Source organism: Hippichthys cyanospilos, chromosome 22, assembly GCF_059441005.1.
Source record: "Hippichthys cyanospilos isolate Australia breed blue-spotted pipefish chromosome 22, RoL_Hcya_1.0, whole genome shotgun sequence".
Lineage (NCBI taxonomy): Eukaryota > Metazoa > Chordata > Actinopteri > Syngnathiformes > Syngnathidae > Hippichthys > Hippichthys cyanospilos.
The window spans coordinates 7,712,110-7,737,500 of record NC_142390.1 but is presented as its reverse complement, the minus strand read 5'-3'; the positions used below and the strand labels follow the sequence as shown (position 1 = coordinate 7,737,500).

The 25,391-nt window shown below is 43.3% G+C and overlaps 5 protein-coding genes and 1 long non-coding RNA gene across 11 annotated transcripts in view; 4 read left to right on the top strand and 2 right to left on the bottom strand.

Moving 5' to 3' along the window:
• Positions 1–9,732, top strand: part of cdk17 (cyclin dependent kinase 17) — a 25,711-nt gene extending 15,979 nt beyond the window's left edge. For all 3 annotated transcript variants that reach the window (XM_088407100.1, XM_088407101.1, XM_088407102.1), the window contains 14 exons: positions 2,224–2,357; positions 3,865–3,990; positions 4,338–4,394; positions 4,478–4,592; positions 4,816–4,910; positions 4,983–5,045; positions 5,126–5,249; positions 5,604–5,724; positions 5,803–5,900; positions 5,979–6,084; positions 6,340–6,382; positions 6,457–6,547; positions 7,438–7,515; positions 7,608–9,732. In XM_088407100.1, the coding sequence (XP_088263226.1) occupies positions 2,224–2,357; positions 3,865–3,990; positions 4,338–4,394; positions 4,478–4,592; positions 4,816–4,910; positions 4,983–5,045; positions 5,126–5,249; positions 5,604–5,724; positions 5,803–5,900; positions 5,979–6,084; positions 6,340–6,382; positions 6,457–6,547; positions 7,438–7,515; positions 7,608–7,648 (1,292 nt within the window). In that variant the 3' untranslated portion in view covers positions 7,649–9,732. The remainder of the gene's footprint in view (positions 1–2,223; positions 2,358–3,864; positions 3,991–4,337; positions 4,395–4,477; positions 4,593–4,815; positions 4,911–4,982; positions 5,046–5,125; positions 5,250–5,603; positions 5,725–5,802; positions 5,901–5,978; positions 6,085–6,339; positions 6,383–6,456; positions 6,548–7,437; positions 7,516–7,607) is intronic.
• Positions 9,733–9,954: 222 nt separating this feature from the next.
• On the bottom strand, positions 9,955–13,977 carry elk3 (ETS transcription factor ELK3). Its single transcript, XM_088407105.1, has 5 exons — positions 13,700–13,977; positions 11,986–12,204; positions 11,362–11,901; positions 10,535–10,654; positions 9,955–10,456 (listed from the first exon to the last, which is right to left on the bottom strand). The coding sequence occupies exons 2-5, from the start codon at positions 12,202–12,204 to the stop codon at positions 10,364–10,366; spliced, it is 972 nt and encodes a 323-aa protein (XP_088263231.1). The 5' UTR covers positions 13,700–13,977; the 3' UTR covers positions 9,955–10,363.
• LOC148405755 (uncharacterized) lies at positions 10,960–15,845 on the top strand. Of its 3 annotated transcripts, XR_015864307.1 has the most exons (4): positions 10,964–11,001; positions 11,217–11,931; positions 12,055–15,113; positions 15,330–15,845. It is a non-coding gene; the product is annotated as an uncharacterized LOC148405755 (long non-coding RNA). The 3 variants fall into 3 exon arrangements; XR_015864305.1 differs by lacking the exon at positions 11,217–11,931 and having other exon boundaries at positions 10,960–11,001; XR_015864306.1 differs by lacking the exon at positions 10,964–11,001 and having other exon boundaries at positions 11,014–11,931.
• A 141-nt stretch (positions 15,846–15,986) lies between these two features.
• washc3 (WASH complex subunit 3) lies at positions 15,987–18,152 on the bottom strand. Its single transcript, XM_088406459.1, has 7 exons — positions 17,951–18,152; positions 17,693–17,791; positions 17,556–17,621; positions 17,352–17,489; positions 17,176–17,280; positions 17,039–17,103; positions 15,987–16,963 (listed from the first exon to the last, which is right to left on the bottom strand). Exons 1-7 carry the CDS (start codon positions 17,999–18,001, stop codon positions 16,870–16,872), a joined length of 618 nt encoding a protein of 205 aa, XP_088262585.1. The 5' UTR covers positions 18,002–18,152; the 3' UTR covers positions 15,987–16,869.
• On the top strand, positions 18,113–22,308 carry LOC148405753 (uncharacterized). 2 transcript variants are annotated; one of them, XM_088406454.1, is made up of 9 exons: positions 18,113–18,517; positions 18,770–18,972; positions 19,061–19,153; positions 19,225–19,317; positions 19,401–19,511; positions 19,576–19,693; positions 19,818–20,319; positions 20,396–20,454; positions 20,607–22,308. In XM_088406454.1, exons 1-9 carry the CDS (start codon positions 18,511–18,513, stop codon positions 22,049–22,051), a joined length of 2,631 nt encoding a protein of 876 aa, XP_088262580.1. In that variant the 5' UTR covers positions 18,113–18,510; the 3' UTR covers positions 22,052–22,308. The 2 variants fall into 2 exon arrangements, with proteins under 2 accessions (XP_088262580.1, XP_088262581.1); XM_088406455.1 differs by lacking the exon at positions 18,113–18,517 and adding an exon at positions 18,546–18,674.
• A 656-nt stretch (positions 22,309–22,964) lies between these two features.
• Positions 22,965–24,362, top strand: LOC148405752 (tetraspanin-7). Its single transcript, XM_088406458.1, has one exon. The coding sequence runs from the start codon at positions 23,245–23,247 to the stop codon at positions 24,346–24,348; it is 1,104 nt and encodes a 367-aa protein (XP_088262584.1). The 5' UTR covers positions 22,965–23,244; the 3' UTR covers positions 24,349–24,362.
• Positions 24,363–25,391: the final 1,029 nt, after the last annotated feature.

Sequence of the window (25,391 nt, the reverse complement as noted above, 5' to 3'; positions counted from 1 at the left end):
GCTTGGGGGTTGAAAACCAAAGTTCAATCACAACCTGGAGTGGACACAGATTGGCTGAGATTTTGATCTGCATAACCTTATAGGCTCCTGTTTTATGGGGAACATTTGTCAACACAACAAATATCACATGACCCTCCGTTATATAAACCACACAGTGATGCCAGATTGAAGAACAGACTGGGCCAGATTTTGCCCACTCCTGAAAATAATATTAATTGCCAGTTCTATTGCCAAGTTCAGCCTCCATTTGGATGTACAGTGGACCCTCGTGTTACAGCCTCCCTGGTTTACGTTGTTTTCATGTTGCGACATGGAATACTGAGTATTTTCGTCCCCTCTTTACCGTATTTTCCCGGCTTTGCGACAAAAACAACTGTCATGACCATAGGGGGTTGGCTGTATTTGTGTTGTTTTGCCTCCATTTGCTGACGTTTTTAGGTAATTGAACTTATTTACTATAGCTGTCAAACTGCTTCCATGCAAGTGTGACTACAATGCTGCTATTAGTTGGCGTCTCCTCACGGAGATGCTGGTCTGCAACTGGTCGGCCACACTCGTTTCCAAATGGCAGAATGGTAAAGCTTTGCTTGTGAGTGGTTACAAAACCCTATTTAGAGTTCATTTTACTGCCTAATTCAAAGTTGAAAGGGTTAGCCATGGGTCCCAAGATTTTAGTGTTGTTAATGTAAGAAGTCGGAAGATGATTTATATGAAAACGAAGCTGGAGATTATCAAGAAATAAGAAGTATGCTACCCTTATCAGGGAATATGGGCATAACAAGTGGCACTCAAAGGTGAATAAATCCTTTCTATATTTTTTATTTGATGTTTTCTGATCGTATGTTATATATATGTGGCACTATTTTGGTACCGGTTTTTAATATGTATGTACAATTTTGATGTTTTTACCTGGGCTTCTGAACGCATTAGCTATTTAACATAGTTTTGGATTTCTGCTTGTGCCTTCAGGGTAAAAAGACAATATAAAACAGTCTTCTCCGCGGATCCATGCAAGAAGTCATTCACACCGTTTAGAATCACACAGGATTTGCTATCAGTGCTACGATAAACATCAGTCTTTAAATATGTGCAAGCAGGCAGCTTGGTGCTATTGTTTGTGTAGGGCTTGATAGAGCGACTGGGCCTCGCTCTGGACCCTGGCCCAGATGGAGGAATGTGGATGGCAAAACAGGCCAGCTATGTAGGACAAAGCACCACTATAATAATAAGAATGCAATATTGGTTGAGAAATTTCAATGGAGATTTTGTGGTCTTGCTGCAGGTTTGGTTAAGTAATGTGCTGACGAGCAGTAGGAAACAGCAGGAGGTGATGGAGACATGCAAATGAGGATGCAAAAGTGAGCACGTGGAGGAGATATTTGAGGGCGATGTCAAGATGAAGAGGATGTTAGAAAATGAGAGAACAAAGTGAGGTTTTTTTATAAGTGACGCAAGAAATAAGAAAAAGAGTGGCGTAGAAGGGACAGTGATTATCTTCTTCATGAAATACTCTATTTGTCCTTATCCATACATGCATTTACATATGTCTTGTGAAATACCTGGAATTCCTGCGTGTATTTGCATCATCTCTCCGCGCCTTTTGTTTTTACCATTGCCTTTAATTAACTCAGCCAATTGTGTATTGACATTTTAGCGTGGTTGGCCTGGATGAAAACACGCTTGTTTTTGACTGTTTTCTAGGGAATCCATCTCCGCTGTAATTTGGAAAGTGGTTCAACCACAGTTTAATTTGCGAGCTAATTTTAGCTTGGGCCAACTGCGAAGAATGTGTTTTGACTGTGCATCAGTCCTTCTTCCTTAAATGTACTGTATGTACAGTAGGGCTGGATAATATATGACCAGCCCTACTGTTAAGTGGGTGTAAAGTGAAACTTGAATAAATCACAAATCAGCAGGAGAGCAAACATCTCAACCACTCCTGGAAACCTGGGATGCCATTTGAAGTGAGCTCATTCAATTGAGCATGAAACTAGTCCAATTAAAGTGTGTGAAAAATGGCTTTTTGTTCTGCGCATCCTGAAATCTTGCTATTTTATTGGAACCGGTTCACCTAATTGCTGCTCAGCAGGTGTATTGTGCTTTTGAGGGATTTCTATTTTACGACAAAATAAATCACACTGTCGTCTATTTAACATGCATAAAGAGCACAATTTGAGAAGCTAACCGATTTGTGTGATGCAGGCTTTGCGTGTTTGCTTTCAGACATTGTGCACGAAAACCTTAAAATGGGTTCCGATGGGGAGAGCGACCAAGCATCTGGGACGTCGTCGGACGAGGTCCAGTCCCCGACGGGCGTCTGCCTGAGAAACCGAGTTCACCGGAGAATCTCCATGGAGGTAATGTCCTGTGCTCACAGCAACGCTACTTGTTCTTCTCGCTGCCTCGCCCTTAGCTTCACCGGATATTTTGTCTGGAAGGAGGAGGAGGTGTTGGATGTCCACTTTGCCTTTGAATGGCCCGCAGTGCAAATTCTCAAACCTAATGCTTAACGAAAGTATTTTGAAGTAATCGACCACTATAATTGATTCATCAACAAGTAATCAATTATCAAATTAAATGACATAAAATATACGTAAATATTCTGATTTCAGTCTCCCACCGATAATTATTCTCTGTCATCTGCCCTGAAAGCAGGCAGATTTTTGGGGTTTAATCAAATCAAGAAATTTGCATACATCTTTACTTTGGAAAACGATTCCCGAACCAGTAACTCAATCAATTTCAAAATGTTTGGTGAGGACAACTTCCATTCCTGTTGTGTGGCGTTGCTTATTTTTTTTTATTGTTTTTCCACACTAAACTAATTGGGAGCAAAATTTTGAAGCAAAATGAAATGTTATCCGATCAATCCATGAAATAATCGATAGGATAAAAATATTTGTTGGCGACAGCTCTGAAATTTATACTTAAGCGTATTTATTACACTTGTATTTGAAGATTTAAAAAAGAAATACACGTGTCAACAAATATATACATTTTTGCTCAGAGGCCTTCTGCCCCCTACTGGATACAAAGGTTACAAAAAAAAAAACGGACAGATTTGACAACAAGGTTAATATATAGTCCGTGTACTAGGACGTAGTTAATGTGACTCAGCAGTCTGGATGACGTAATGCTTTTCAAACTTTCTCATGAGGGTTTGAAGGACGAGCTATTGTCTATATTACAAGTTATCAAAACGATCCCTTGGCTGTTATTTTAGGGTGAAATAATAGTGTCTTTGTTGCAGTGTCTTTATATAATACAATTTGAAAGGCCCTATTGTTTAAAGGCACAATTACATAATCTATCTAGCATCTTGCATGTTGATTAATAAAAATAATACAGATAGCCACTTGAATCGGTGCAGCGGTATCAGGTTTCCACTTTGAAGATTGCGCAATCACCTTTTCCTATTTTTACTTATCTCGCTCCTGTTATCAGTCCACATTTTGTGAAGATTAGATTGATTTTCCTCCCAGAATAGATTCACACAAGTCACTTTTGATCCGTATGTGTCCTATTTATTATTTATCTAACTGCTGCTTTCACGATGAATAAATACGACCTGTTCATATTCGTGTGCGTTTGAGAGTTTTTTTTTTTTTTTTTTTTTTTTTTTTTTTTTTTTTTAATGGACACACCGTGTAAAATGTTTTTTGTTGTGATGTGCGTGGCTCGGTAAGAGACGAAAGCGAGTTATTTTTGCATCTCGTCTCGCTTTTGTCTTGCGGACGACATTATGTGTCATAATTGCACATAAAGGACAAGGGAGGATTAAATGTTATATTTAATCGGATTGAATGCCAAAACGCATTTTTGGCGGGGGGAAAGCGTTGACGTCAGCGTGGGTTTGCGTTTCAGGACCTCAACAAACGCTTGTCGCTGCCGGCCGACATCCGAATTCCCGACGGCTACTTGGAGAAGCTGCAGCTTTCCAACCCGCCCTTCGACCAGCCGCTCAGCCGCCGCTCGCGCAGAGCCTCGCTGGTGCGTAGCTGCGCGTGCCACTTTGAGAGCCCCGCAGCGCTCGCGGCACCGAGAGCAGCCTTGCGCCTGTTGCCATGACAACCCACCCAGCGGGAGCCAGCCATGTAGCAATGTGGAGACGCCAGCGCTTGCATTGTTTTGCAGTCAGGCGTTGATTGTTATCAGTTGCTCGAGTTAGGACAAAATTATTTGCTCAAAATAATGAGATGAAAACGAAAACTAATATTTAATACTTTTTTTTTGACTGCACATTTTCAGGAAAAAAATGCACGGATGAAATCAGCCATTATGACAGGATTCTTTACAGCTTGAAATGCAATCACTGCCTCTCTGTGATCTTTTCCTAGTCGGAGATTGGCTTTGGGAAATTGGAGACCTACATTAAACTCGACAAACTGGGAGAGGTGAGGAAAGCTAGAAATCTCTCACGTGACCTCATTCTGCGATGCATATTGCGCTCCCCAACACTCCACATTCTCTTTTGCAGGGAACGTACGCCACCGTTTTCAAAGGACGCAGCAAGCTGACGGACAACCTGGTGGCCCTCAAGGAGATCCGCTTGGAGCATGAAGAGGGGGCGCCATGCACGGCCATTAGAGAAGGTTAGTTACCAAAAGGGAAACTAGCTTCCTGGAATTTTTGCTTTCAATCAATTTAGATATTGAAAACGTTTGAAAATTAATAGATACCTGGGATTGAATGCCTAAACCAGTTGTATGCACATTTTATTTTTTGGCCTTATTGCCCAGCTGTGCTTATAATATTATGACTCTCAGCCTGATTCGCTGGATGTTTTTATTTTTATGTATTTATTTTTTTGTGCAGTATCATTATTGAAGGACCTGAAGCACGCTAACATCGTGACGCTACATGACATTGTCCACACCGACAAGAGCCTCACGCTGGTTTTTGAGTACCTGGTAAGTCATCTCAGCCTTCTTCACTGCTGCTGTCTACTGACAAAAAAAATAATGAAATCACTGCTTCTGTAGGATAAGGATCTAAAGCAGTACATGGATGACTGTGGAAACATCATGAGCATGCACAATGTGAAGGTTCGGATGCATTTTTAGCTTTTATTTTCTGAGCTTAGAAACTAATTTACTAATGATATGAAATCTCTTTTTTACTGCAGGTCTTCTTGTTCCAGATTTTGCGTGGGCTATCGTATTGTCACAAGAGAAAAGTTCTCCACAGGGACTTGAAGCCTCAGAACCTCCTCATCAATGACAAGGGAGAGCTCAAGCTGGCTGATTTTGGTGAGGAGAAATGAGGGCCATTTTACACTCCTCTATCTATCTATCTATCTATCTATCTATCTATCTATCTATCTATCCATCCATCCATCCATCCATCCATCCATCCATCCATCCATCCATCCATCCATCCATCCATCCATCCATCCATCCATCCATCCATCCATCCATCCATCCATCCATCCATCCATCCATCCATCCATCCATCCATCCATCCATCCATCCATCTATCTATCTATCTATCTATCTATCTATCTATCTCCATCCATCCATCCATTCAATCTAAAAATATATGATAGCTGCACTCCAACCTTTCCTGATGCCAATTTCCTTTCACTCATTTCATTGATGTTCCAGGTCTGGCAAGGGCAAAATCAGTCCCGACTAAAACGTACTCCAATGAAGTGGTGACTCTTTGGTACCGACCTCCGGATGTTCTGCTGGGGTCCTCAGAATATTCAACACAGATCGACATGTGGTAAAAACCTCGCTTTTATTGACTTTTTTTTTCTCAGCTTGCCTCGCCATTCAACTCGCCGCAACAATTGTTTCGCAGGGGCGTCGGCTGTATATTTTACGAGATGGCTGCGGGTCGGCCACTTTTCCCCGGCTCCACGGTGGAGGATGAGCTCCACCTCATCTTCAGGTTACTTGGTGAGCCGTTGACCGAGCAGGCCCATTACACGCAAATATTCGCTCGTCTATGCTGACTGGTGGGCTGTATGGTTGCAGGCACGCCGACGGAGGAAAACTGGCCGGGAATATCCTCCATCGAAGAGTTCAAATCTTACAACTTCCCCAAATACAAACCTCAGCCGTTCATCAACCACGCTCCTCGGTAAACAATTGCATATTTCTTGCAACAAAAATTGATTTTCTCCACTGCTTTTAAAAACAACACAACTTGAGTAAGAATGGGTTAGCTCGAATTTCTCTGTGTTTAAATGTGTAGCAACAGGAAATCCTGTGGAACATTGTGAAGGCGGCTCTCCGCTTCCTTCCCCCAGCGAGGCCGCGCTTTCCCATCAGCCTTTGCTGCAAACAGCCATTAACCTGCCGCTGCTCTTTTTTTTTTTCCTTTTGTCTGTTTAAGGTTGGATGGCGAAGGGATTGAGCTGTTGCTGGCGTTCCTCAGAGTGAGTTACCGAAGAAAAAAAATTAAAGGTGAAATCTAATAAGCACTAATGAAAACATGTTGGGCTGCTCGCAGTACGAATCTAAGAAGAGGATCTCGGCTGAGGATGCGATGAAACATTCCTACTTCAGGCATCTTGGGATCAGAGTTCACACGTTACATGAGAGTGAGCACACACACATGAACACACACTTTAAATAAAAAGCAGAGGTCCCCAACCGCCGGTCCGCAGCCCGGTATCGGTCCGCGGATCAACTGGTACCGGGCCGCATGGGCCGCATTTGAAATGGTGATGTTTTGGAATATCACCAAGCACATTTGTGCTTTGTTTGTCTTGATCTTTGTTTTTTGGCACCACCTCTGGCCGCTTTTGATATTACATTTTGTAGTGAGGAAGGATGGCGTGACTTCACTTGAGAGCAGTCGGCGACACACACGGTCTATCTCAAAGATTTTGCATCAAGTACTCATTTGCATCTAACGTTTTGTACTGAAATTAATTCATTCAGATATATGATTGATTTAATCAATGTGATTTGTGTATTTTTCGTATATTTTGAGGTGGCAACCTCAAAAGTATTTTCCAGACTCAAACAAGATGGGGGCTCCCATTAGTTTGTCGTTAATGGTGAGCTCATATTTTACGTTCGCTTTTTATCCCCCCCCTCCCGGTCCAAAAATCTCAAGCGTCGACCATTCCATGCTGATAAAAAGGTTGGGGACCCCTGATATAAAGAGTTCCTGTTGATTTTTTTATTTTAGGTGTTAAAAGACATTGAATCCACAAATCTAATGTAAACTTGAAGGTGACCCTTCACACTATTCTTTTATGTTTAATGCTCACAAAGCTAATCTTAATTATCAAAAAATGTGGAGCCTTATTCTGCCGGGTTGCGGAAGAAGGTCTGATCTCCAACCAAGTGGTTCCTACTTTTATTCTACCTCAGTTTGGCGACTGCCTAAAAAAGTAGTGTTGGGAAAAATTAAGCTTCTTAACGCACTTGGCGACTTTGCGCCTCTGTTAATTTGCTCATTTGTTTTTTCTCTCTGTTTCAGGCGTGTCCATATTCACACTGAAGGAAGTGCAGCTGCAGCGGGACCCGGGCTACAGGAACTCCTCGTACCCGGAGACAGGTGACTTAATTTGCTTTGCTCATTCATCGAAGGAAATGTCTCTCACTGGGCGGGGGAGCGATTTCATTTGAATCTTTTCCCTTGCTCCCAAGGCAACGGAAAGATCAACCGAAGGCAGAGCATGCTCTTCTAGAGATCCGGCAAGAGGAAGGATACCTTGGTTATCACCCGCTACCTGAGCAACCTCCCTCGCATGATCCAGTGACCCTCACTCCCTTCCTGTTTGACCACACACACATCCACATGCACACACCCCTATTGAGTTGGCTTGACTGGTCAATTGGTGTGTTTTATTTATTTCCAGACATGAGAGGTAAGGGTTGTATGCTGCTAAAGTACTACTGTATGTATTTAACACACCCTGTTTATGTATGAGCGAACGTGTGTACGTGTGATGTGACGTCAAGCCTCCGCGCACAGTTGAGCAGTCGCTAAGGATTGCCGCCCCCTCCCTCCCCAATTCCTGATTTATTTTGTTTCGAAATTCCATGCGTTCAAGCTGTGATTCAGGTTTTTTAGAGACCACTTGCTTCATTTATTGTAATACAAACCTGTTTATAGTGTACATTTCACACTTGACCAAAACTACGTGTGATAAGGTCTTAATATTAACGCTGAGGTATATAAGTCTAATTTTGTAGTGGTTGAGTCAGGTGAAATTTGAACATTTGGCGTCAAGTTTCGGAGCATTCGGGCCACACTGAAATGGAAAAAAATCATTTTAAGTTGATAGAAATGGAATCTTTTTAAAAAACAGAACAATTACAGGTAATATGAGGACCATTTTTGTAAAATCCTCATTTTTTTGTAAAATAATGACTTTGTTCTTGTAATATTACAACTTTACCTCCAGCAAAATTCTAACTTTCCTCAAATTATTGAAACAAATTTTCTTGTAATACTATTGACTTTATTCCCATGAGATTCCAACTTTAGTCTCAAAACACTGCAACTTTATCCATGACATTACAAATTTTATTTTCCTAGCATTTCAACTTGGTTCTCACTGCATTACCACATTATTCTTGACTTCTTCTTGACTTATTTTTGTAACATTCCAACGTTTTCCCTCAGTTGCAGCTTTATCTTTGAAAGTTGCCTTTTTACTTGTAATACCGTAAGATATTTTTTAAATTGATTTTTTTTAATGAAAACATGACCTAACGCCACAAAAAAAAAACTTTAGGACCCCTTCAAATGATGTTTTATCCTCATATTGTGAAGAATTTTCTTTTCAGTGCGGCCCCAGCACTCCTCAGTCCAAGCACAGTATTGTCACCATATGCAGGTGTCTAAGTTCATCCAACAGTATTAAGTTGTACTTTTTTCTACGTCTGTGACCTTTGAACTGTCGCGTGAACCTCCAGTCTCAGCGTGCTGCGTTGGGGGCGCGGAGCAGCGGGGCTTCTCCGTTAATGTGCTTTCAACGAACACTCGTCAAAGTCTCATTCCTAGTCATTGTGCGTTTACTGAAGAGCTCCTCAAATGTGGCCACACACACGCTCCAAGTGTGCTTAGCATTCCTGCAGTAGATCACCCGACGAATATATTTATCTAGAAACGAGCGGTTTGTACACTCCCAGTAGCCGAGTGTAAAAGCTACAATGAGCCCGGGAATGTATTGGAGGGATGTGAGTGTGTGTAAAATCAGAGTGCATGAAAAGTGCAGTAACGACTACTACAAGTTGGTGTTTGCAGCTAATAATGTCTTAATCCTGTGAGCACACTGTGTTTGTCTTTAACAGGTAGGTGCAAATATAATGACAGATTGTTCGTCATGGCAAAGTGAAGCTATTTTTTCTACAAATACGTTGTAAATCTGATGTCGTCTTATAGCCATGACACAATGTGCGTTACGAAAAAAGACATTCGTGTATTCAGAAAAGAAGAGATAATGTCACTATTAACTGCAACACTTTAAAGGTGTGTGTGTATATTTTGAAATGAATTGCAGTAACGTGCATGACAGGAGATTTTTACCGCGGCTTTATTTGTCGTCGTTCCAACTTTTCAAAAAGGTGTGAATGTCCTGACTTTGATGTGAACACATCTGAGAGTGTGTGTGTTAGGATTTGTGCCTGCTGCATGCAAGGCCTGCTGTGTTTGTGAAACCTCACCAGCTGCCTGTGAACAGTTGGTGTCTGTTACTCTTTCTACTGGAATTTATTTATTTCTCATAACCATCGCAAAGTAAATTGAATCCGTTTCATATAACAAGTCTGTCTGCATTTGTTCTGTCAAAAGTTGCATCAAAACTGAGACCTGCTCAATTTTTGTCAATAACAATCAAAAGGTCTAAAAAAATGATCATGTATGCTCCTTTTTGACCACTGGGTATCATCAGAAGTCAATTGATCGGGATTTAAACGATTATACTCCAGTTGTGTTTCCATAAAGACAAAACAATTGTTTTGCGGTAAAATAATCATTTATAATGCATTTAATAAACATTTGTCCTTTATTGTGAATAAGGTAAAGGCACAATAGATGTAATGCGTTAAAATTAAACATCGCATGATAGCTTCTTTTTTTTTTTGCACCCCCAAACATGTTCATTGTTTGGAAAAAAAAATAAAAGAATTGGCACCGAAAAAAGGAAAAGTCTATCCAACTGTTGTATGTCAATGTCACTTGACTGGTTTATAAACCCAGTTGTGTCCCCAAAGAAGTCCTATTCCCCTCACCGTTTTAAACAAAAATCTGCTGGCCTTTCCAAATTCCCTCAAAATCCCCTTGTGATATGTAAAATTCATTGAGTTGTTTTCACACACCCCCACCCCTCAAACAAAAAAACGTAATAGGGAAGTTGCAGTTCTATATTGTAAAAGCTGATGGCACCGGGTCTCCATTAACATGACTTGTGAGAGGAGATAAGCAAAGGAGAAGAGATGTCCACATTGTGCCAAGGTAAAGGAATGGCTCCATTCAACAAGCTCGGGAACTGTGTTGGAATAAAAAATATGTATGTATAGATTTTTATTTTTTTAAAGCAAATCAGAAAGTGTACCGTACATGTTACCTGGAAGGTGGCATGGCTTTGCAGCTGACCTTGGCTTGGAGAGCCTGCTGGACTCAAGTTGGACCAGAGATGGAAATTGGACAGCAGCGGATTTGGGCTGAGCAGGAGACCAGATGGTGTCTGCAAAGTAAGAGGGCAAATAATGTCAAGATGGGGAAACCTGTTTGAAACGGACACTGCAAGATTTAGACCCGTTTTTCATTAAAAGGGAATAAATGATCAATTACAAAAACTCGCAAATTCTTAACGACGAACAATGTTTTAAATCTAATCGTAGGTTTAGTTATCATGGAAAGATATTACATGAAGTACAGACGGTCTTTTTAGCGTAAGCGTGTCATGGCTTGAACTACTTGACAACACCAGCAGAGAGCGTAGTAAAATGGCGTAACGCTAATTTTCAACCCTTAAAACGGACCCAGCGAAGAAGTCAAAGCAGGAAGTGAGTAGGAAAAGCGCCAACTATGGTAAGTTATACAACTTGGCTACCTACGATAAATATTATTTCTAACCGCTAGCCTTGTTGTGTATGGTTTTTTTTATTCGTCATTTATTCTTTTAACTTTAATTTCGTCGAAAAATGAGCTCACTAGGAAATGGATTAAAATTCCACTTTTTTGTTTTTTTTTTACAATGCAAAATGGCGGCTCATGATACATGATTCCTTCTCTCCTGAATTCAGGCCGACGTAAGTGTGGCTTTGTTGCCGGTAAACCTCCAAAAACATATGGCATCACTTATAAACCTCCTCCCCTCTACCATTTCCTCCACCAACTTGAGTTTCCAACTGGCCCACATTGACAAATATGTTCCACATCATTTTGTACCTGTGCAGTAATGAAAGCTGGAGTCAAGGATCCAGAGGGAAGGGCTGGACTTTTCAGGGCGATGGAGACCAGATCACTTCCCGTCACGAGGAGAGATGGAGATGAAATTTCCAGTTCTTTGGGTTTACTGAATTTGGAACGCTCTCGTTCCCTCTGACCTGATGACAGGTTTAAAGGCACATCATCCTGTTCGGAATTGTCAGTCACTGCACAAATTGGACTCTGTGGCGAAGACGAACGGGCCGGGGAGTTATCAGTCACTGAAGGGACGGAGGAATGGCCGCGGTTGGTGATGAACCGGATGACCGTGGAGCTGTCGTCATGGCGATCGTATCTGGAGTCTGTCCTGATGGATCGGGGCCTTTCTAGAGCGTGGCGGTATCTTCGCCTCCCGTCTTCATCTTCAGCCTCCAACGTCGCACCTCTGCAATCTTCAACCCTCCGGCCGGCCTCCACGGCAGCCGGGTCCATTTTCAGAATGTCGGGGAATAACACGAACTTGTACACAAACTTCTGGCCAATCACTTTCTTGATGATATTCTGGGAAAAAGTCGCACAATTTGGTTCACGGTTTGTCACGTCGTTTCGTCCAAACACGCAGCAGAAAATAAAATATTGGCTTACTTTGTCGTAGTAATATCGCAGGGCCCGGCTCAGCTTATCGTAGTTCATGTTGTTTTTGTTCTTTCGCAGGCCCCAAAGCTTGGCCACCTCCTCCGACTTGAGGAGTTTGAACTCGCCATCGTCCGACGTCCAGCAGATGAGATGTTTGTGGCTTTGGTCCAGCAACAGTTGCAGGAGGAACTGCCACAATGTGCTGGAGTTCTCCATCATGCCTGCCATCTGTGAGAAACAACCATTTAAGAATATTTCACCGAGGCAATTATTGGCCCATTTTCACTATTTGAGTCCAGTTCGATCCCTATCAATTATAATAATTTACATTCATATGCTGCCAGTGTTAATAATTCAGGAAATTGCCACATTGGAAAATTATTTTAATTGTAACTGGTGTTCATTTATTCATCTTTCTTTGCCAAAATGACATGTAGTGACAGGAAGAACAATTATCTTCCACTAGATGGCGTAAGATTAAATTTATCGTTGAAAGTATTGTAGATTAATACTAATGTCGTCAACATTATGAAGAAACATGAATTCAGTTGTTTGGTAAAGAAAAATGGTAATCTAAAAAGGAATATTTTATGATTTGGATTCCTCAAACAAGGCAGCTCTTGCTCATATTTGGACAACTAGGCGTTTTCTTAGTCATCTTTACCATGTGGATAATGATTTATAACTGGAATGACTCACTTCATAGCTGTGCATTTTCAAGAGTTAATACATTCAATATCTTAACTTCTTCATATGCGGTTTGAATTTGGAGATGTTTACACACTTTTGACTGGTACTCAATTCCTCTTGTCAAAAGTGTAAATATTCACATTTTGCGTGCGTCTTTGTGAGCTCGCCTTTCCGGTTAATGCACAAACCTTCCAGCTCATCAACTAGTCGTTTACCACAGCCGTGTAAGACTAGCCTTAACTGTAAAACTACATCCAATTTGCAGCCGCGACTTTCTGACAAGAGAGGAAAATACCCATAGCAGCACCGTCTAAGGAGTGGTTGAGTATTACCACCATAAATCTGAATTAATATGTCCTTCCGGTGCTTTTTCCTGTTTGCCTTCTGTGTTAAGTGACGAAGGAACTGCAATTTTTTGCGTGCGTGGGCCTAAACCAAGCACTTCCTGTCATTCAGGGGCGTTTTTTTTCCGGATTTTAAGCCGTGCCCCGGCGGAAGGTTGGACTTCCTGTCCAGCAAACACACACTCACACACACATGCGTTTAGGTTTTGATTCATGTCAGTTTGAGGGTATGTCTTTTCAAAACACTGCCCCTGTTCATCAGGCGAATTCCAAACGCTCCTACAAGCTTTTGAGTCACAGGAAGTAAACAAGATCTCATGTGGTGCATAACTAAGATCATCCAAATAGAAAGACCAGTTTTTCTGTTCAGTCAATGGAAATATACTGTACATGTTTTTTTTTTTATTGTGTTGACGAATCAAAATCTGCAAGTGGCTTTCTAAAGCAGCCCTTTATTGCTCACTTTTTCTCTTCCACTAATCCCTCTCACATATATATACATATACGTATATATATATATATATTGAGAGAGAGAGAGAGAGGGCGAATATTTTATTGTGAATGTAATTTTGCACTTTACGTGCCGCATTAATGTATTTCTACGTGATTTAAAAAACACACAACTTAAAGAAGCTTTTTGCGCTATGACACAACAGAAGTGGGGTGGAAAAAAAGAAACTCGCGCCTACCCTGGTCGAGACTCTTCCTTCGGTGCGTCCGGGTGCGCGTCAAGTCTTTAAAGCAGCACTCCGAGCGTCTTGTTGCGTCGTGGCTCCATGCCGCTTCGCGAGAAAGCGGATCCGCGGCTCTGCTCTGTGTTTTGCTTACCACAGAGCAGGAAGTCGGGACGCGCAGACGGACATCGGGCGCACTTCCTCTGGCGCATAATTCCTGTCTGAGCAAAGTCGCGCACACACGCACACACTTGGGCGAAAGCGCACGCACGCACAGGACGCTACTCCGTGAAGTGACGTCATACTTTGTGCTTCCTGCTCACCGGGATGGCTTCCTGTTACACGCGCATACACACGCAGTTCGCCTTCCTGGATCGCGAAAAAGAAAGTAACAGTTTATTCACTCTATAAATGGTCAGATTCTTCATTATTTAAAAAATTGCATTTCGAAAAACTAATTTAGTAGCCAAACTTGACTGAAACGTACTACTGTACGGTGTACACATTTTTGTCGACTTGGAATTTGTCTACCTCTAGCGTTTGCAAAGCGTAAATGAAATAACTGCACTTGTTGACATCTACTATAGTCGCACGGTCGTGGCGGTCAGATTTAATCATGTGCCAATGGACAAAAAGCAGCACAAATCATAGAGGAAACATTTCGTTAGACGTGCGTGGAGTTAACTAGTGACAAAAAAAAGTTAAACAGTTTTTTAGTAGTGCAGCACACTAAGTTATTGAAAATGCTTAATTTATATTGTGGGTTCAAATGGGTGCTAGTCGTGGAAAAAATACAGTAATGCGATTGAAAATAAATTGATGTACTCTGATAGCTTATACCAATTTCATTACAGTTTATTATTTATAAACTTTAAGGTAACAAACTTGGGTTTGTTCTGTTTCAATTTCTGCAGCCGTTTTGGAGTAGAAATAGTTTCGTATGAAATTATTGCGCCTTCTACTGGTTATGAAAAGGACTTGCGTGAAAAAGCTCATTTCCGGTTTCGTGAGTAAGTCGCGTTCACGGAACCTCGACAAAAAGGAAAATTCATGTTTTCATCGTGCAAAAATGAAAATGTTCTTGCTTACTTTAATTTTTTTTCTGCCTTTTCAACGTAAATATTTTCCCGTATGTATTAAGTTTCAGAGTTACACGGGACTTTCTTGAACAAAATATGATCCAGCATCACGCGAACATCCCCTCCCTCCCTTCATTCACAAAGTTAGCGAATTCTCCTTTTTATTTGAACGCACCATTTTGGATAGAGGAACATGGGACTGTCGCCACCAAAACGAGATGAAGACCTCTCAAAATGCAACGAAACCACCGTGTCTTTGCCGAAACACTCCTACTGGTTCGACTTGTGGCTCTTCATCGTCTTTGACGTCGTCTTTTTCCTGATTGTATATTTCCTCGTACCCTAAAATGGTAAGTGGAGAAGTTTGTTGCATTCCAAGTCAACGGGCGTCAACGGAAGTAGCTAAACTGCATAGCATTTTTTTTGTGAATACCGTTCCCATACTATTTATCATATCACATTTTCTTATTGACATCTATGCCTGCTTTTAAATCAGCGTTTGGTTATTAAGAATTTTGATGTTGCCTCAGAATTATATCCCCTAATGTTTTTAACTTTTTTTTCAGGGCTGATTATCAGGAGACTGAAGACTTGAATGTGTCCGCCGGCCCTGCTCATCCTTACTGAAATGCTCTACCAGAGTTTCACACAAGATAACCCACGTGTGCGACTTTCAAATACTGAAAATGTGCCTTTTTTCATACCCATTGACATACCAAGTCTAAGTGTGAATGGCCCCTGTTCGCTGAAAGATATACTAAGGTGGATTCTTATCTCATTTAAGATAATGAAAAATGTTCACATGACTCCGTTATCTTTCACTAAGATGTAAAATGTTAGTCATAAATGTTACTGGGGGGAAAAGATGTCTGTGCTCGTTCAAATGGTTTTGAGTGTTGAATTAGTTTTTGTGTTTTCCTTTTGGCTTTATAACTGCTATACAACCAAACAAACTCATGTGACCTCGGTGAGTCTAATTTTAGTATTGCCTACGTCAGTGCAGAATAAATTTTTCTGCTCACTCAGACACTTTGGAAGAATTTGCACATGGTGAAATAAATCTTTTAACTACCTGCCTTAAATGATGTGTTCTGAATGTCTTCCCTAAATTCAACACAGGTTAAGTAGTCACGTAGAGCAAACGTTTAGTACCCCTGTTAATGAAAGAAAAGAAGTATTAATGATAAAATCACAAAAGCACCCAAAAAAAATGTACACATTGCTTTTGAGTTTTTGATCAGGAGCTTTATTTAAAAAAAAAAAAACATGAAACACGCCTGGACAAAAGTGATTGTTGGTTCGACAAAAAAGTAAAATTTGATTACAGGGACATTAACCATTGGTCGTATTCCTGAGTAAAGTAACTGACAAAAGTTGTACGCATGATTAATGATTTGTAATTTGTTTCTGTGAGAATGGCTCAAAACTGTGAGGGTGAACTGAGTGCAAAATGTCAAAGTGAAGATGAGGAAAATCACCAGATACTAGTTTAACTTTTTATTCAAGCATCAAATATACTGATCTTCCCCATATTTTTTGCAACGTCTATCAAGCTAACACTTGGAGTCAGAGGTGACCATTCATCCATTTAAAATAGATTTAAAAGATTCTTCTTACATCCGTACAATCGAAGAAGTTACATATACTGAATTCTTTTTCAATACAGAAATGGAAAAACATGAACAATTGCATAAGAAATGCTGATGTTTTTGTCGCCCTCTTGTGGCACTTATGTGGATAGTTAAGTGTCCATCTTAAAAAAAATACAAGTTATAATGGCCTCATTATTTATTGGTGCCCTAATAGTAAACAAAAATGTTGCTCAAGTTGCCGGTTGAAGAAAAAATCTTTCATGTCCTGCAAAAATCTCATAATTTCATATTCTGTATACCTATTTTGATCACATTCACACTGAACAGTTTGTTATTTCATACATAGTCATGTTTTTGTACACGTCCCCTAATTTGGGTTAAAAATATATTTGAAAGTTACATTTTAGTCCATAGGATTCTAACAGAGAACTACAACGTCCTCATTGAACATTTTGAGTACCCAACATACTTGTGAGTTGAATAACCACAAAATGACTCAGTTCAGTCCAGAACGTCAGTCACTGAAGGACGATTCGCTATCTGAAGTGTGCATATCATGATCCTCTTCATTTTTTCCTACCGCATCTGGCACGGGGGCATCCGGCTTGCTGCCGGTATCAGAAAAGTGAGAAGTTAAAGCGGGAACACAACAAAACTAAAAGGACGAGATGTTCGAAACTCACTCCAATAAGTCCGGATCCAAACCTTCCAAGGTCATTTTATTCCGGATGGCCATTGGAGGAACACCCTGCCAACAAACAGACTATCTGAGATGACCAGTCAAAAAAGTGTGAGAGTGAAAAAACAATATTTCACATACCACTTGAACCATCTTCAGATATTTGGCATAGCGAGGATCCTTAGCCACCGTCATGAGGTTCTCCTCCTCAGTTTTCTTCTCATTGTCTGGAGAAACGTGAGATGGCTAAAACAAAGCAGATCATATTTAATACAAGATAAATACTTATTCATAGCATGGAGGAATTAAGTTGGTACCTCTGAAGGGGGAATCATCTCAGCTGGAGGACCGTCTGTCTGACCCAGACCAGAAGCGCCAGTTCCGTTGGTCTGAACACCTTGGGGGTGTCCAACTGCGTCTACCGTGACGTCTTCCAGTCCAGGGATGGACGACAGCTGCTCCCAGTTGGACAATATTCCATCAAGGAGTTGTGATGCACAAAAGAAAGAGAAAGAACCAACCTTGGCTTCCAAGATGCACAATGTGGTCTCGAGCTGCTGGATGCGCAGGGATATGTTGGCAAGTTTCTGTTGGCGTTGAAGACGTGAGTTATTTTTTTTTTAAAGGTGATTAGAAATTTCAGAATAAAAGCACAAACCTCTTCACACACTGTGGAAAAGTTGTTGAGGAAGCGAACCGTGTGGACGATGAACTGGTTGAGAAACGCAACAATTCTTCTCTGTTGAATGGCAGGAACCTTAAGACAGGAAATAAAACAATTTAACTATGGATTGCAAATGAATAAACAACGAGTGTCTCGGATTTGCAAATGATGCTTTAAAATTGCATTTTAAATTAATTCCACTGTATTTACATTCACTTCCTGGCTAAGCTAACGGGCTATCTTGACACCAACCTTAGTCAGATCGACTCCAGAGCCGACAATCGGAAGCCCGTCTTCGTCCATGTCTCTTACTGGAAGTTGAAATTGGGTGCAATTTTAATTTATCATGCTTTATATGATCATGAAAATGCAGATAAGGGATGTCCAGTAATGTTGACTGGTTCATGTGACAATGAACTGTTTTATCGCGAGACAACGGCAATCCTCGTTTTATTTTGAAGCGACGGATTGGATTGACGTAAACATCCGGAACTCGTTTCCCTTCTGAAATTTTACGGAGTCGTCTCCGCATTGCAGAAAATTTTGAAAGTAGTCAAATTTATTAACGCCAGATATTTCATGGAGGTAGTTCATCGCACGTTTATGTAGAATTCATCGCACGTTTATGTAAAATACACCTAATGTTCTACTCTTATTTTGAAAAGCGGAAATTCAGAAGAGTAACTGAGGAGAAACCTGCTTGCGTTGTGATAGCGCATGCTAAGTTGTAAATTAAACGCCATTTATTTGAGTTTATCAAGACGAAGAGGGAAGTTTCATACCACTGAGGCTTTTGGGGAAAAATCGGAAAAATGAACCGTACGTATTTGAATAATGAGCTCCTGTGTTTGGCCGTTTATGTGACCCCTCTCCATGTCTTGTCAAAGCTATCGAGCAGAATTCAATCAGGCTCGCGCTGTTGCGTTAGTGTTTTTTGCAGATTGACATATTTAAAAATCGTTACACTATATTTACAGTGAGTGTTTTAATCCGTGAAACATATAGGTTACAGTGATATTGAAATTGTTATTTGAAACATCATTGTATGAATTTATTGTTTTTGTTATTCAGAGACTGCCCTTCCCTTGTCGACCCTCCGCAAACTGGTACCACCTTTGCAACTGTTCTCGGCTGCAATGTGGCAGCTCGCCAAGCAGAAGGATGTGATGAACTACCAGAAACTCCAGGAATTTGTGGCCGCCGTAACCGAGGCAGCCCCTGGACTGTTGAACCACAAGCAGCGAGCCCAGCTCATTCTGGGCCTCAGAGCCAGGGTATACTAAAGTTTGTTTTAAAAAATGAAACAAGGGATCTTTGTTTTTACTACCGTAGGTTATTTATCTACATATCTTGCTTCTTAAGATGGTTCTGGAGCTGTGCAAAGGCTCTCCCCGGGGTTCTGTGGACTGTCAGATGATTCAGAGCCATTTAGACAGACTCCCAGTCACCTCCGATGTAAGTTCTGTGATGACATTATGAGCTTCCTCCTACTGTCATTCATGTTTTTAATGAAAATGTACTTGAAGAGCGATGCTGAGGTGAAAACAGCAGAGTCCACTTTCGTGGCCCTGGTTCAAAGCCTCCTGAAGGATCCAGCTGAACGAGCTTACTTTTTTCAGGTTGGGATAATTCACATATACCCCTTGATTTTGTTGTTGTTGTTGTTGTTGTTGTGGTAAATGGTGCGTGTATATACTTTTAGGAGGTGTTCCCTGTCGAATATGGACAAAAATATGATGCAGCACTACATGTTTTACTTTGGGAGCTGCTCTCAAAATTAGAAAAGCTGCTTCCAGTACCAGACCTCAAGCAGGTATTAAGTACACCTTGTCGTTTTGAATAATCTGGGGAGTTAAATCATGTGTTTTTAATTCCAGACGGCAGCCTGGCTGGGTTCGGTTCCTGCCGTTTTGAGTGAGTGCATCCAGTTCACACCAGAAGAGCTGGCCTTAATGTTTGAGCACTGCAAGGCTGCTGGACACTTTAAAATGCAACGTGAGTACACCTCGGACAACCTTTTGTTGATGATCTGTCGAAAGAAGTTCTCAGTTATCCAGGGAATCTATGAAGTTGACTGGAAGATACTTGTCCCGTCTTGTCATGTTCCCGGTTCTTGCAGATGGTCCATCGTCCACCATCGGCAGTTGCATCATGTCTGCTCTGTCTATCCCACCCTCCCAAAAAGCAAATATCTCCCAGGGTCCAGAGTTTGTGCACAACGTCCTCCATCCTGTGGCTCTTACCGGGGGCGAACAGCACAGCATGGCGATGGTCTACACCGAGGTGGAGGTTCGAGACATGGTGACTGAAGTTCAGGCAGAATTCTACGAGGTGGCGGTGACACAAGCCGAGGATGCCACAGGCGAGACGTTGGACGTGGCGAAAGCGCTGGAGACGCTGACCAAAACGTTTGCCTTGAGAAAGGACAGTCTTGAAAATGACACAGCAACAAACCCTCAATTTGCAGTTGAAGATGTCTTGGAGGGAGCGAAGTATGACGTCCAACCTGACACTGAAGCTAAAGTGTCTTCTGCAGAAGACATGACATTTCATTCCATGGAACTTCCTGTCTCGTTCATTCCGCCAACAAATGTCTCCACCAGCTTTTTTGACTTAAAGAGGTATGCTTGAACCGATCCCTGCTTAGAAGTGGGGTAAACCGTATAGAAAAAAAATGTTGCTTTTTTTTCTCCACAGTATCCAAGGTGACCAACCAGTTGTATCATCTGTGATTGCCATTAACGGAAGTGACAAAGGTGATCCTGTGGTCCATATATAGCCTTTGTTAAAAGTTTGAAAACGCCTTCAAATTATGTTTTTATTCTCTTTTTTTCCCACCATTGTATTCTACCTATGACTAGTCATGCAAACTAGTCAGCAACACTTAAGGATATTTTTTTCACGGCAGGTTTTTCCAATGAGATGACCTCCATCATCTTCACGTGCAAACAGTGTCCCTTCCACCACTCGGACGACAGCAGTCCACCGCACTTCCACATGCAGAGCATTCGCAACGAGGACTACCGCAAACTGTCAGCGGCTCCAATTCCCTCAGAATTTGATGAAATATTTACTTCCATTAAGCTTTTACCCAAAGGAAACGAGCAGCCCGACAGCGCAATAGTTGATGAGGGCTCGGCAAATTGCTCCCAGGATACCGGCAGGCCAAAATCTCTGATGTGCGAGACGTGCGGCCGCACCTTCACTCGACCGTCGGACGTACGCCGTCACCAGCTCACCCACACGGGCGAGCGTCCCTTCCGCTGCTCGCAATGCGATTGCACCTTCCAGCACTCATGGGACTTGGCCAAACACCGGAGCAAGTCGCACGCCGCCGCCGTCTCCTTCGCCTGCGCCTCGTGCGGCGCCTCCTTCGCCAACCTGCGCGCGCTGACCGCCCACCACAAGCTCTGCCACTCCGAGGGGAGCCGCCTGCCGCACATCTGCTCCATCTGCAGTTGCAGCTTCGCCTCGGCCGACGAGCTGGTAGAGCACAGGAAGTCGCACGTGGCCAAGCGCTACATCTGCCCGCAGTGCGGCGACGCCTTTGACTCGCTGCAGGAGCGCTCGCAACACCGGCAGGCGCATCAGGTCAAGCGGCAGTTCAAGTGCCCGCACTGCGACAAGACGTACACGCGGCGTTCGGACGTGAAGAGGCACATGTCCACGCACACGGGTGAGCGGCCTCACCAGTGCGGGCAATGCGGCAAGCGCTTCTCGCTGCGCTTCATGCTGGTCAAGCACCTGCGCATCCACACGGGCGAGCGGCCCTTCCAGTGCTCGCACTGCGCAAAGAGCTTCACCCTGGCGTCGGTTCTGGCCCGGCATGAGAGGATGCACACGGGTGAGAAGCCCTTCCTGTGCTCGCAGTGCGGGAAGGCTTTCCTGTCCCAGGGCGAGCTCTCCAAACATCACCGCTCGCACGTGGACGAGCGGCCCTTCGGCTGCTCGCTTTGCGACAAGCGCTTCAAAACTAAAAAGACGCAGCGGGAGCACGCCGTCTCGCACACCGGCGCCCGACCTTACCCCTGCACATACTGTGGCAAGTGCTTCACCAAACCCTCGGCGCTCACCCGACACCACCTGATCCACACGGGCGAGCGCCCCTTCCCCTGCGGCTACTGCCACAAGGCCTTCCTCACCCTCAGTGAGGCGCAGCTGCACCGCCGCATGCACACGGGCGAGCGGCCATACGCCTGCGACGCCTGCCAGCTCAGGTTCAAGAGCTCATCCGAGCTGACGTGCCACAAGCGCGGCCATTCGGACGCCCCCAAGCCCAGTTGCAGTCTCTGTCAGGAGACCTTCTCAACCAAGGCCAAACTCAAGAAACACATGGAAACGCACACTGACTGAATGATAATACTGTCAAACACAGTGACAGTCATAATTCACTTTTTTGTTTTTACATGTAGCTATTTGCTTACCAATTAAATGGCACTGAAAGAGCTGAAAGATATGAAGTCAAATGTCAATATTGAAGAGATTCTTTTCTGCACTGCTAATCAAAACAAAATGAAATTAAACTAGCAAGACAGCAAACTACAGTGTGATATTGTTTTGTAATACAGTACCTTGCACCATAGCACATGGCGAATAAAAGGTTCAAAACAGGTGCGATTGTATGCACAGTATTAGTGTTGCGAAGTTAAACAAAAATCAGCTAAAAGGCAGATTGGAATTTGGGAAAAAATAGTGGCAGGTGGAGTTATGAATGGTAAGTAAAGAGAACGAGAACCATGGAATGCATATCTTAAGTTTTGTCAACAAAAAATTCTTTCCTCTTTTAGGTGTCTGGCTTTGTGTTTAAGTGAGCGCATTCGCTCACCACAGCTATTTTCTGAAAGCCGTGATGAAAAGGAGGCGGAGGAAGCTCTTAAATTTTGAGCCACGTGTCAGGTGAATAATTTCTGTGGTAATCACAGCACATAAAATGGAAATAGCATTAATTCCGTTTTTTTTTTTTTTTTTTTTTACTCCTCGGCAGGCCTGCTATTACGCATGATGGAAAACACTCAAGTTGCATGCGAGATGCGCCGGTGAGTCCATATTTTGATCATATTCCATAAAACGTGTTTAGAGTTGAAACCATATCATTAAATATAACCTCCTGAGACCCTGTGTATTCATTTGTGTCCACTGTAGTGGACGTTGTGTCTCAGGAGGATATAATATCTCACTGGAGCTTCATAATACATAAGAAATTTAAACCCACCGCACCAGAAGAGGGTGTGCTCGAGTCGATTCCCATTTCGTCGCTTCCCCTCATCCGTACTCATTGAGCGCGTGACCGCCGACGTAAGAATTTCTTGCGGTGGCGTCCGTTCGTTCTGAAAGGACGCCAGGAATAAACGCGCAAAATGGGCGTAAGGTCGACGTCTGTGCATGCAGATAACGATGCACGCATCACCCGCGCCGTCAGGCTGATTTACGCCACGACCGGCATCGGCGGCGCAGGTGGCGGATTAATAACTTGTCGTAAAGTCGAAGAGGAGGGGGCTAATGGAGGAAAGCCGTAAAATGAAGAGGTAGATAAAGCCCGAGCGGGGATGATGAGCTCTCCACTGCGTCGCCAGTCGCTCTCCGCCCGGCCGAGCCCCAGCAGGCATGCTGTGGACTGGGACCATGAGCAGCTAGCCGTCCGGAGACTGTCCTCGCCACGGAGTCTTCACCTCCTCACGCCGCCGCCGTACCCTCGCCGAGCCTCCGCCATCCCTGGCTATCTGCTTCCCACCTACCAGGAGCAGGAGGACCTCCACCTCCTCCACCAGCAGCGGCGCCGGCTCTCCTCGCCTCCTGAGATATCCCGAATCCCCCCTGCTCTCCATCCGCCCGTGGCCAGCGCCCCCCTGGCTTCTCCTTGCCGCCGCCCGGTGGGAGTCATGCACCTCCTCCGCTTGAGTCTTCTGGCCTTCAGTTGCCTCTTCTGGGCAGCCGGCTTATCTCTCTTCACGCTGGGCGTGTGGGCGCAGATTTCCCTGGCAGACTTCATGCTGCTGTCCGCCAATCGCTACCCCAACGCTCCAGTCATCCTGCTGGTCACCGGGGCCGCCGTTACCATCTGGGGCTTCCTGGGTTGTCTCGGCGTAGCGGCCAATCTCCCGTACCTCCTGAGGGCGTACGGCTTCTTCCAGCTGGCCGCGCTGGTGGCGGGCTTGGCCAGCGGACTCTGCGGTCTCTTCTACCGGGAGGACATCGCCGGCGGCTTTCGTAGCGGCCTGCAGCGAGCCGTGGCCGGATACGCCGAGGACGAAGGCCGCGCCGACGCGCTAGATAGCCTACAGAGGGCGCTGCAATGCTGCGGGGCCGAAGGCTGGCGTGACTGGCTGACTTCGGACTGGGCCCTCCAGCACGTGCCCTTCCCGCCCAACGAGAACGCCACCTTGGGCTCCCTGCCGGACAGCTGCTGCACACGGCGCAAAGGCTGCAGGAACAGGCCGTTGCCTGCCGAGGACAACGAAGGCGTGGTCGCCGCCGGCATCCACCCCCGTGGATGCTTCCGGAAAGTTTTCAGCCTTGTCAATGACAACGTCTTCCACATCGCCGCCACCGTTCTAGGGTTGGCCTTCACCCAAATAGGCGGCATCGCTTTGGCGTGTCTCCTGGCTAATAGGCTTGCGCTGCGGCAACAGCAACGCGTTTTGGCCAATTAATATGAAAAAAACTTATTTTCCAAATGTTTGTGTTGTTGAAGTGTTATTCAATATTGTTTGCAACATTTTTCTGCATGAAAAACCATGATACGCAAACACTAAACAAGTCGAGATCCACAAATTGTGAAATTATTCACCCTAACGTGCCACAAGGGGGAGACCAAATCCTTTCCCGAATAGGAACGCTGTACACTTGCATCAAGGATTATATTAAAATGAAAATTATACTTTCGAACTGGTGCACTCTTGACATATCGGAGCAGAGCCAAGTTTAGGCTGGGTTGTTACAGAGAGTCCTCGCCGCATGTGCATGGATACTCAGGACTTCAATGTTTCCTATTTTTCTCACCTTCCATCCGTTTTTAGGAATATTTTGAAGTGGTTTTACCCTGTATTAGAATCATTGTTGTAAATTTATTGTTAAACTCGACATTTTGCGAGGCGTGTCAATAGCATTACAAAGTCCTGCTGTGAAGGAAGATTGTACTTTACATAAAAAAAGATTCGCATGGTTTTTAGGTGAGTTTAACCTCATGATTTCTTCACTTCTGGTGGAATGCTAACAGCTAAAGGTGTTTATAATGTTACGGTTGTCTAAGTGTCGTCTGAAAAGATAGAAAAAGATTGGTTCATGCATTTTTTGGTGGAATTTACATACTATTGTTCAGTATTCGCTTCAAATTTTTTCCTCTTTTGGTCCCAAGCTATGTCTCGTATTTTTTGCTTACCCTAGAGTAATGTACTATCGTAATGGTGTTGTGGCGACCTTGAGGAGAAAAGATGACCTTTTCTAGCTACGATGTGTTTTGATGCTCCCACGCTAAGCTAATACACGGCTGCTTTTGCTTCAAAGTCATCATTTAACCTAGGAGATATCTGTCCTGTTTTTTCCATGATGTATGTACAACAATAAAGCATGAATGGAAGTATTGCGTCCACATTCATCAATATCGTGCTTTCCCTTTTTTTTTTTTTGCAGATAATGATATTGATCCAGCCACGAAGGTCGAGATCCGTAAATTTCTCTCAAACATCCTTTACAT

Coding starts and splice junctions, on each gene's coding strand:
- LOC148405752 (XM_088406458.1), top strand. CDS start 23,245: ATGATGAGCTCTCCACTGCGTCGCCAGTCGCTCTCCGCCCGGCCGAGC.
- LOC148405753 (XM_088406454.1), top strand. Junction 18,973..19,060: donor TTCTGGGCCTCAGAGCCAGG/GTATACTAAAGT, acceptor TTGCTTCTTAAG/ATGGTTCTGGAGCTGTGCAA. Junction 20,320..20,395: donor AGCTTTTTTGACTTAAAGAG/GTATGCTTGAAC, acceptor TTTTCTCCACAG/TATCCAAGGTGACCAACCAG.
- washc3 (XM_088406459.1), bottom strand. CDS start 18,001: ATGGACGAAGACGGGCTTCCGATTGTCGGCTCTGGAGTCGATCTGACT. Junction 17,622..17,692: donor TTTCCACAGTGTGTGAAGAG/GTTTGTGCTTTT, acceptor CAACGCCAACAG/AAACTTGCCAACATATCCCT. Junction 17,281..17,351: donor AGATGATTCCCCCTTCAGAG/GTACCAACTTAA, acceptor GCTTTGTTTTAG/CCATCTCACGTTTCTCCAGA.
- elk3 (XM_088407105.1), bottom strand. CDS start 12,204: ATGGCAGGCATGATGGAGAACTCCAGCACATTGTGGCAGTTCCTCCTG. Junction 11,902..11,985: donor TGCGATATTACTACGACAAA/GTAAGCCAATAT, acceptor ACTTTTTCCCAG/AATATCATCAAGAAAGTGAT. Junction 10,457..10,534: donor AAAGCCATGCCACCTTCCAG/GTAACATGTACG, acceptor ATTCCAACACAG/TTCCCGAGCTTGTTGAATGG.